The 11,625-nt window shown below is 32.5% G+C and overlaps 1 protein-coding gene across 14 annotated transcripts in view; it reads left to right on the plus strand.

Moving 5' to 3' along the window:
• USP53 (ubiquitin specific peptidase 53) overlaps positions 1 to 11,625 on the plus strand; it is a 76,441-nt gene extending 64,816 nt beyond the window's left edge. For 11 of the 14 annotated variants that reach the window (XM_055385004.2, XM_004040323.5, XM_019025732.4 and 8 more), the window contains 2 exons: positions 7,268 to 7,364; positions 8,440 to 11,625. In XM_055385004.2, the coding sequence (XP_055240979.2) occupies positions 7,268 to 7,364; positions 8,440 to 9,313 (971 nt within the window). In that variant the 3' untranslated portion in view covers positions 9,314 to 11,625. The remainder of the gene's footprint in view (positions 1 to 7,267; positions 7,365 to 8,439) is intronic. The other 3 variants (XM_055385008.2, XM_063705509.1, XM_031010256.3) reach the window with 1 other exon arrangement.

Here is an 11,625-nt window from a genome sequence, read left to right on the forward strand (position 1 = left end):
GATCAAAGGGCAAGAAATAGACAAAGTAAGGAACATTGGCTTTGCTGAGGAAGAGAAGTGAGCTAAAGCTAGAGAGAAGGAGCAACTGTAGAAAGGAATGAGAAGGGGGAGCTGGAAAGATATGAGAAAATATTGGAGACGGGGTTATCAAAGGAAAAACAGAGAAGTGTAGATCTTTCAGGGGAAGAGTGTCCATAGATTAAGCAGAATAAGGATTAAAAAGTGCCAGTTTGATTTAGCATTTATTAGTGGTATAGTAAAAGCAGTGTTTGAGGAACATTAGACATAGACGCAAGATTGAAGTAGAATTGAGGTATTTAGAAGTAAAGGGCCATGTTTGTAACTTAATCTCAAATGGTCCAGAAAAAAAAACCCTATTATTAAAATGTTAATAATAGCTGAATCTGGAGAAAGGATATAATATACTGCTTTTTTTCCATTAATAGAGATATTATATAGGCTTGTCTGCCTATGTCATGATGAATTCTGCTGCAAAAATCCATCCCTAAACTGCCTAAAGCCATTATATTTGGGAACATTGTTTAAATTGCCACAATGCCATTTGGAATGTTTTAGCCCCCTTTTTAAAATGGAATTGTAGCGGAGGGATTTCACACGCCTTAAATTACATTCGAGACAGAAGAAATGATTTCTTCTTACAAAAATGATTTCTTCTTATAAAAAGTATGTTTTATACTTTTTAAATCTTTCAATTTTTCTGAATTTTGAAAATTTATTTCCAAGTAAAAAGTTAAAAGATTACAGTAGACTAATGGTTGCACAGCAGTGTGAATGTACTTAATGCCACTCAACTGTACACTTAAAAATAGTTAGAATAATAAATTTTGTTATGTATATTTTACCACAATAAAAAACCCTTGAAGTGCATTATGTACTTTTTCATATTAACTGAGGACACCTATTGCAAAGTTCTTAGAGCAATGTGCTTTTGACCATGAAAATCTCTAAGACTTTATGTTTTTATAGCAGGAAGCAAGAGAAGTAAAGAAATGAATTTTTGTCTGTCTTTCCAAACATTTGCTGTGAGTAGCATACCTAGAGGAGAAAATGAAACTAAATGCTTAGTTTGCATTTTGTTTTGTTTGTTTTCAAGTGGACATGCTTGGTATTTATATTGCAGAAGATAAGGAACTAATGATGTACAGAGGGAGAGAAAGGCATGAAGAATAGAACAGAACAGTAATTGATGGAGTAAGACCCTTTAGGCAGACTGAGAAGGAAACAAGGTAAACACAGGATTTGAATGAAAAGGATGGCAGCTTTTCTGTGATGAAGGAGAGAAAGATGAGAGCAGATACCGATTAGTGCGTATTTGTGTTAGGTAGAACAGTTGAAGTGTTTATATCTAATGGACTTTCTTTTTTCTATGAGGTACGGTTATCTACTGAGGTAAGTACATAGTAGGTTAGGATATTTATAGATCATATGTAACAGATCACAAAAGAATTATTAGGTCTTTCAAGAACTTTTGCCATTTGCTTCCGGAGTCTGCAATACTTGGCTTAATCGCAGTTGATCCTAGAAGTCAGGATTAGTTAATGCTGAGAGTCATGATCTGGGACATAACAAATAGGAGTGAAAGAAGTTAATCAGTGGTTTAAAAATCTGTTAAGTCCCTTATTTCTTCTTGTACAAATAGTCTGTACCTCCACTTTCTTAAGTGAAATATACTGTCCTTAATGTTGTTACATCCTAGAATTAAGTCAATAAAAAATTTTGTCAGAAGTGTTTGTACATATACATAAGTTTTCTCTAAGATGTTTTTGGCAAACTACCAAGTTTGTTCATTTAAGATAAATACATTAGAAAGTATATTTAGAGAAGTACTTTTGTCAGCCAATTTTTTTTCTATGCATTTTAAACATTTTTTCTCTAAGAATTTCACAAACTGGTAACACATAATCTCTTCTCTTGCTGTGGCCTACCCAGGACCACCAAATGGCTACCTATGTACTTTTTTAAAACTAAACTTCTGGGATTGAAATTTACTTTGTAGCAAAATAGCAATATTTGCTTTTCCTTTAAATTATAATCCAAGTGCAAAAAGCATTTATTGACTCCTGCTTTATTATTTTGTAAAATCCCCAAATTTAGGTTTCAGATAGTATAGATTATTACTACATATTAAAGTATCTCTCTACTCCTTTCAGTATTTAGTAAATTTATCCATAAATATTTATCTAGTTAAAGTTTTCTGATTTTTCTAAAATATTCAAATTTATTTCAAATGTATTTTTATTGTAAATTCAGTCATTGATTTGATTATTGCTGTTGAATGTTTAGGGTTTGTAAATATATATATATGTGTCTATTTTAAACATTGGTCTTTTTTTTTTAGATGAAATATATATTTTGATTTCTTGAATACTCTGCTTTGGGTTTTTTTGTATACAGAATCAAAATGGGCATTATTAAAGTTTCTTGCCTTGATACTGAGGTTTTTTTTTTTTTTCTGTGTCAAAGCATTAAAATTGGACTTAGATTTGTGAATAACCTGGAGCCAAAATTCCTCACAAAGACACATGGATGTCTATGTCAGCAGAAGAGAAAAATAACATATCTATTTTTAAGTTAGTTGGAATTCTGAAGTCAAACCACTTGGTTGAATGCCTGCCACAGTGATATTAAAATTTCAAACATGCTCATAAAACCTATGCTGCCTCCTGCTGCCCATTGTGTGAATAATTTATAAAAGTAAAGAATTACTTAAGAACTAAATATTTACTTGTTTCTTGTTTGTGAATATTAAACTTGAAATTATGAATTGGCGAATAAATTATGAATTGGCTAATAATATGAAGTTAAAAATCACACTGGGTAGCAAATTACATTTCAACTTAAAAATTAAGCTGTGAACATTGACAAATTATTGAAGTTCTTTTTGACATCTTATTTCTTGTCACATCTTTTTTTAATCATAAAATAGCTGTTGAAAAGATTGGCAAAGTTTTCGAGCCTCAGGCAGTGTGTCAGGCTTACCCACAGTGATTTTCTTAAACATGAAAAATAATATATTCCTTCTAGAGAGACTCTGGGATAAATTTTACTGCTTTTTAAAAGTGTTATGAGTATAGCACTTATAGACTTGAGATAAGTGGGAGGGAAAGATAAGATTTGTCTCAATTCATACTTAACTTGTCTTGCACCACTGAGTTGGGAACATGATGGGCAGGGTGGAGGTGACTTAAAAGAAGTAAAACTGTGTTTTTGAGGCAATTGTTTATTCTGCAGACCTTCATTTGAATGTCTTTTGTGTGCTAGATACTGTGTTAACTTCTGGGGAAATTTTTTTTTTAAAGGCACGTATATAATCAGAGCGCTTACTGCAATTTAGTGGAAGTAAACGTGTTATATCTTAAATGAATGCCAGATTTATAGTTCCTCTCATTCTGCCATCTTAAGTTTTTATTATTTACTATATGGAGCGATGTTGGCATAGAGGGTATTAAATTCTCATGTATATTACATGTCTCTTTCTTGGAAATTGCTTCCAAGATTTAACTTGCAGAGCCTGATCATAATCAAATATAGATTATTTTTCCCCTATAGGGCAATACCTAAAAAATATCTAAGATAAAGAACACTTATTGTTTAAAAAATAAAATCACTGCTTTAATAACTTTGTTTTCTTTGCAGTCTTCATAGATTTGGTGTGCAGTAAAGTAGAAGCAAGAGAATGAGAGGAAAATGAGATAAATGAACATGATGAAAATGTCAACTAAAAATACGGGAGAATGCAGAAAAACTTACTAGAAATGTTACAGAAGTGTAGACGATTAATTGACAGTTCATGCTAATGCCATATATTTTGCTATCTTCTATGGGCATCAGCATGTTATTTGATGTTCACACTAGTGGCCTAGTTTCATCAGAAGGAGATTTAGTATAATGACTTTGTATGTTAATGGCATAGTGCAGTGGCATGAGCACTAGCTTTGGAGTGAACCCTGGATTGGTTTAAATGCTCCTACTTACCAGATATATAGAATATTGATTAGGTCACTTAACTTCCCTGAGCCTAAGTTTCCTCAAGTGTAAAAAGGGGAATTGTTTCACAGAACAGTTGTGACTGATGTTTTAAAAGACAACTATTACCAACTAGAACAGTAGTTGTCAAACTTTTGGGCCTCAGATATCTTTATAATCTTAGAAAAGGATTTATGACCTAAAAGAGCTTTTGTTATGGTTATGTCTTATATAGGTTATGTCTTATGTAGGTTATGTCTATCAACATTTGCTAGATTAGGCACTAAAACTGAAACTTTCAAAATATTTATTCATTTAAAGAAATAAACCCAGTACATGCTAACACAAATAACATTTTTAAATGAAAATTAACTATTGAAAACAAAAATTTAGTGAGATGAATGGCATTGTTTTATGCTTTCAAATCTCAGTTAATGCCTGGCTTCATGTAAGATGGCTGGATTCTTGTTTTTGCATCAGACTGTTGTGATGTTTTCATGTATGAAGAAAGCCCATTTACACACAGATAATACAGTTGGAAATAGGAATATTTTAATAGCTTTTCCTAAAAATTGTGGATATTCTTCTTTGACACTTCACCAAGTAGTAGTTTCTTTAATGCAGTGTGAAATCTGAAACCATAGTATTTAACTTTTCGTCCTCCATTACATTAAAATACATCAGTCTGTCTTGCACTTTGAATGGATACTTTACTCATGCATGATTTTGTAACATCCACGTATGGTCATTTAAAAAATACTGGTTTGCAGCCGGGCATGGTGGCTGACTCCTGTAATCCCAGCACTTTGGGAGGCCGATGCTGGCGGATCACCTGAGGTTTGGAGTTCGAGACCAGCCTGACCAATATGAAGAAACCCCGTCTCTACTAAAAATATAAAAAATTAGCCAGGCGTGGTGGCGCATGCCTGAAATCCCAGCTACTCAGGAGGCTGAGGCAGGACAATTGCTTGAGCCTGGGAGGCGGAGGTTGCAGTGAGCCGAGATCGCGCCATTGCACTACAGCCTGGGCAACAAGAGCGAAACTCTGTCTCAAAAAAAAAAAAAAAAAAAAAAAACCGGTTTGCTGAGTTATGCAGGGCTTCCAAGTGTTGATACATTTCACTAATATCTTTCTAAAAACTATTTTTGTTACTATCACCATAGATACTAGCAGAAAGTCTTTATAAGTATTGGGAAGTTGCAAAACTCGTGGTGGATACAAGTTTTCTTCAAACAGCTGTCATGCTTAGTATTACCACAGCAAAAGTGCTTTATGCATATTTCCCATTTCCTCATATAGAATAATAAAAAGATGTGCAAATGAAGTAATTTAATAAAATAATTGTTACTGTTTCATCAAGCATTCTTTAAGTAAAACTGGCTTAAAAAACACAAGTATATGGCAATGAAGAATACAATTAGTACAGTTTAGTGTTACTGCCTTGAATTATGCTAACAGTTTTATCCATTATTGTTTTTGCGCCATCAGTGTAAATGGCAACACAGTCAAAAAGCAAAGTAACATCTTAATATTATCATGAAAATAGTTTGACTTCATAGACCCTCTGAAAGGGTCTCGGAGACCTCCAGGGGTCCAAGGCCACACTTCGAGAATTGCTGAACAAGCATAATCTTAAGACTTGGTACATATTGGGTATTCCATAAACTGTAGCTATCATTATTGTGGTGGTACATGACTAAAATAATTTTATACAGTTTTCTACTTCTCATTTCTACGATAAGTGGGTGATGATGTTCACAAAGTAATTAAAGATACTTTTGTGCTTTGTTGATACATTGGTGGTTGTGACTTTTCTATCAGTATATTGGTGCCCCAGGACCCTTGTGCCTTAGTAAAGGAAAAAGCTCCCTGTAGACCTTCAGGTTCTCAGATATAAAGCACTTGTTCTCCCATAAGGGGGAATCAAAAACTGAGATGGTGTTAGGTAAACTCCTGTACAAATCCAAATGTCTTAGTTCCCTTTTCTTCATCTCTGCCTTTTAAAATAATTTTTAGTTTTCAGGGTTTTGTTTGTTCAGTTGGGCCTACTTTATCTGTAGTCTGGACATTAATTTCATTTAATTATATTAAAGATTAGAGGGCAATAGTCATTTTTATTAGAGCTGTTTTAGTTAAGGTCATGTTTTGTAGAGAGAAATCCAAATGTAGATAATGTTTTACTCTGAACATTAATATTGTTAAAGGCTCTCCAGTGAATTCTCCTAGAATCGTTGTTCAGAGGGAAATAGACCTGCTGTATTTTATGTGGTACCATATTGACCTTTAGGCTCTAATCAATAGCTAGCTGTAATTAGAGAGAGAGAGAAAAAATGATTAATTTGGTATCTGAGATCTCATGTAGCAGGCTTGGAAGACACTTGGAAGTAACAAAAGTCACATTGTAAATTAGTATAACTTTTTTCATAAGACTTCATTAAAATTAAATTAAAAAACTATTTGGTGCCTATTAAATGTCAGAACCAGGAGAGAAGTTAAGTATCAATTATTAGGAAGCATTATGGCATCATGGTTAAGAGCACGGACTTTTGAGTCATAAAGATCTAATTCTGTAGTATATCGATATATATACTTAACCTTTCTAAGCCACTGTTTTCTCATCTGTAACGTCAAGTTGATAGTCATTTCTTTATAAGGTTATTGTAAAGATTAAATGAAATATCCACTTCTCACAACTTGAGTAAGCAGTCAATAAATGGTAGCTAATTAGTAGTGGTATATTTTATATGCTATCATAATAACCCCCTACCAATTTTAATTCAGTTTAAATTCCTAATATTCCCATGAGGTAGGTAAAATGGATTATCATTATCCCATTATATAAGTGAGGGAACTGAGATTTTAAGAGGTTAAGAGGCTTGTTTACCTACCCATAATTAGTGAGTCCAAACTTCAACTCAAGCCAGCGATCTTCAAATGCAGGGTTTTTTCACTGTTAACACTTGGTCAGTAAAGATCTTGTCTTAAGTAACAGGGAAAACACATACACAGATCTGCATGACCCAGCAGGAACAGCACTATTCCATCATGGATGACACCCTCAAGTGATAATAAACTGAAGAAATTTTGCATAAAGCATTCAAAAAAGAACTGTTATTTTGAGTTGGGTCTTAAAGAATTCATTTTTTTAAATTGGAAGAGATTACCTGTTTATAGAAAGCTTTATGTAAATATAGAAAAGTATAAATGAAATAAATTCTGTAACATAATATAAATAATTTTGTTTTCCTCATCTCTTCTCCCCACCCCACCCAACCCTAGGCTTTAGAAAAGAACTCAGGAATTTGGAAGCAGGCTATAAATCTCACGAATTCCACCCAGAATCACATTTACAAATAAAAAATCATTTGATAAAAAGGTAACCATATTTTTTTCCCTAAATACATGTATTATAGGCACGTTGTTTATCAGAAGGGCATAAATACATATTATTACTTTGAAAGCAATGGGTCTACAGTATTAAGATGCCTTTCTTATTGGGAATCATTAATAGAATGTGGATCTAAGGATAGAGAGCTTACAAAGTACCAGGTACAGTATCTGATTGTCTGTTTCAATCCTCACAGCACTCTTATGAGGTAGGTGATATTTTACAAGAGAAAATTTGAAGCTTAGGTTAAGTAATGTGACCAAAACAATCAAGCTGAGATTTGATTATAGCTCCATCTACCTAGCAAATCCTCAACTCTCTTTAACCATTGCATTCTAATTCAATTCCACATAATTCATATGAGAAAAATAATTTGCAATATGGCATCATTTACCCTCACCTTAGAAAATAACTATTACCTAAAGATAATCTTGATTACATTATTTTAAACTAGTATACAGCCAGGTGTGATGTGGTGGTACATGTCTGTAATCCTAGCTACTGAGGAGGCTGAGGCAGCAGGATCACTTGAGGCCAGTTTAAAGCCAGCCTAGGCAACATAGCAAGACCCTCAAATATAAGATAAATATATTTCCAAAATATAATAAAGTAATTAATATACTATACTGCTACATATCAAAATTTAAGTACTTCTACCTCTATTGCCTTTAAAGTTTGGAATGTTGGTGGGGAGATGTTTTAGAGTACTGTTTGACTGTTAACACTTTCCTCAAGTTCTATATATTGTTACAAATAAATGTAATTTTAGTGTTTTGAGTTGAAGTGAGTTTTTAAAATTATATTTCTAATTATTAGAAATGGGATTCTGGTAATGATGGGTGTTTCTGGTAAACACTCACATATTCTGACATAAAGAGTTTGGATTTGGAGAGAGTTGAAAATGTTAATGGTTGCAAATATCTTTCCATTTTTGTGGTTTTGTTGTAAAAATAATATAAACTGTATTTTGGGAAAATCAAACTACAAAACAAATGTTTATTTTCCCCTAGTTTCATATATTTGCATAGGGTGTTCTAGCTTTGTTTTTATTTTCATATTTCAGATCACATGTACATGAAGACAATGGAAAGTTATTTCCTTCATCCAGTCTACAAATACCCAAGGACCATAATGCAAGAGAACATATCCACCAGTCAGATGAACAGAAACTTGAAAAACCAAATGAATGCAAATTTTCTGAGTGGCTTAATATAGAAAATTCTGAGAGAACAGGTTTGCCTTTTCACGTTGATAACTCTGCTTCTGGGAAGAGAGTGAACAGTAATGAACCATCTTCATTATGGTCTTCACACCTAAGAACTGTTGGGTTAAAGCCAGAAACTGCTCTTCTCATCCAGCAGCAAAATATCATGGATCAATGTTACTTTGAGAACTCTCTATCCACAGAATGTATAATTCAGTCAGCCAGCAGATCTGATGGGTGTCAGATGCCAAAACTTTTTTGCCAGAATCTACCACCCCCTTTGCCACCAAAGAAATATGCTATAAACAGTGTGCCACAGTCAGAGAAAAGTGAATCTACACCTGATGTCAAACTTACAGAGGTGTTTAAAGCTACCTCTCATCTTCCGAAGCACAGTTTAAGTACAGCTTCAGAACCAAGTTTAGAAGTGAGTACACATATGAATGATGAAAGACATAAAGAAACATTTCAAGTGAGAGAATGTTTTGGCAACACACCAAACTGTCCATCCAGCTCCTCAACTAACGATTTTCAGGCAAACTCAGGTGCCATTGATGCATTTTGCCAACCAGAACTAGACTCTATTTCTACCTGTCCAAATGAGACAGTTTCATTAACTACCTATTTTTCAGTTGATAGCTGCATGACGGATACATATAGATTGAAATACCATCAGAGGCCCAAGCTCACTTTTCCAGAGAGCAGTGGCTTTTGTAATAATTCACTATCTTAGAGTGAAAAAGGACTAGACCTGTGTTACATAATAATCTTGGTTCAAGCTGCCCTTCTGAACAAAGATATAAACCTAGCATACGTTGTAATAGATAACTGGTAAAATTGACCAACTTTTACTTCTCAGAGGCCATTTAAATATAATAGGAACCTACTGACCAAACCTAGTGATACATAAAATTAAAGCCTGTGGCATCTTTAAAGTTGTTAATCACTATACATACGTATGTGTATATGTGTATACACATATATAATTTTATGATCAATATCTTAGATATTTTAGAAATTCCCTTTGAATAGTCTTGGCGTGCCGTGAAAAATAGAAAATCAGGGAGATATAATAATTCATTTGTCATATGCTACAGTTGAATAAAAATTAAATTTGTCCCCCTATTTTGTGGCCAGTAGACTGGGAAGTATTAAACTAACCAGTACTCATGTATGGAGATTATAAACTATGCTAATTGAAAAGTACCAGGTGATACATAGCCTGGTACTTTTTTGTCAAAGAATTGCTTTATGAAGAAGCACTTTCTAATGGGTAACCAGAAAAGGGCTTCACCCATTTGTTTTTGACTTCTATGATAGTCACTGCATATGATCCCTTTAAGTGTCTTAAAAAAAATGACTTATGAATTTGATAGCGTTTGGGGAAAAAAAGCCTTATATGATTAACAATTTGTAAGTTTTCAAGATCAGATGGAATTTAATTTTGCTCCTAGAATTTTTGTCTTCAGAATATCTAGTTAAGATAAATTAGGCCTTTGACTATTATAGGTATTCATAAATGCTACTTTAGCCATGTAAGTTAAAAAGTTAAAATACTTAAACTTTAGTGTATTTATTTATCTCATTACTTTTTTTCTAATTTTATATGAAATGTGAAAGGTCTTTATTTTGGTTTGGTTTACTTTGGGCTGCTAACCACCAGTGTTAGGAATTAATGTAGGGCCCCCTCTTATTGGGAATGTCACTGTAATTGCCTACAGTTTCTTTGCTGTATTACCTGCTTATAGGTTGTCAATCCATTTTATCTGAATTTGAAAATCTATCTAGGTTTCCAGATTAAATTTCTACCTTTCATATAGAGAGTTTAATTTTAATAAAATGTTTAATTAGAGCATCCTTCCCTTTTATTCTACTTTGAACAAATAGTAATTTTACCCCAACTACTTTTCATGAAGAGTGCTTTGAAAATTAAAGGAATTTTTATTATTATGGTAACCTTATGAGTAAAAATAAGTTACTTTAATTGCTTTATTTCGTTAGTTGTCATTTTATTTTGTACTATGCTGGTAAACTAATTGTGGTTTAGAATAGTTTTATGTTCACTCCTGATAACAGAAACAGAACTAAAGTTTTCCTTACATTCCTAAATGGATAAACCTCATAAATATATTCAATAAACTAGTAAATGTAGCCACTTGACTGATTGCGTAAATTGTGTTAAAACATTCTAAAATGTTGTAAATAATTTAATGTGAATAGTTAGATAAACAGAAAATAATTGCTTATAAAAGTCTAACTTCACCCAGTTACCAAGTCTTGGCCAAATTTTATCTTCTGCCTATAGTTTTTACTAGCCTTTTTAAACTATAATAGTGAGTGATCATTACTTTATATTCTCGTAAGTTAGAAATACTTGAATGCCAAATTAATTTTATCTTTTAAGAAAGCTTATTTTTAACATAATTTTTTAGTATGGAGGGTTTGTAAATAATGTAAAGTTTGTAAACCTGTATTTAAAATACCAAAGTTTTTACTTCTTTTATAACATTGTAAGATACTAGAAAAATGGGCTTCAAGTTTTTTAATAGCTTTCACAAAGTTTGTGTAGTTTTTTTTTTTCTATTTGGTTAAGATGTGAGTTGGAAATGTATTATTTGAAACATTTAATTTTTGTATTTAACAGCAGTCTCAGACATTTGTCTTTTCAACTCAGTTGAGTTGTAGACATCAAATAGAAATGTCCAGTTTTGCCTCTTTTAAGTACTGTCCAGTTGAAACCTCCTGACTCATGTGCTACTACACAAACAAGAAAATGACCATTTATTTTTATGTTGATTCAACAGTCCAAATACAGATTGATACATATATACTAATCATTTTATTTCATGTAAAAGTTTTACATCTAGGGTGCCTATTTATTTTTATAGATGCTTTCATCCAGTTATAAGCTTATTATAACTCTGTAAATATTTCAGCCAACAGTTGTAATGTTTAAAATACTTACCTTCAGAATGTTATATTTTCATGTGAAATCAATTTTTTCTAATTCAAAAAAATTTTAAGATAAACTGATTTTTAAGTTTA

Source organism: Gorilla gorilla, chromosome 3 (assembly GCF_029281585.2).
Source record: "Gorilla gorilla gorilla isolate KB3781 chromosome 3, NHGRI_mGorGor1-v2.1_pri, whole genome shotgun sequence".
Lineage (NCBI taxonomy): Eukaryota > Metazoa > Chordata > Mammalia > Primates > Hominidae > Gorilla > Gorilla gorilla.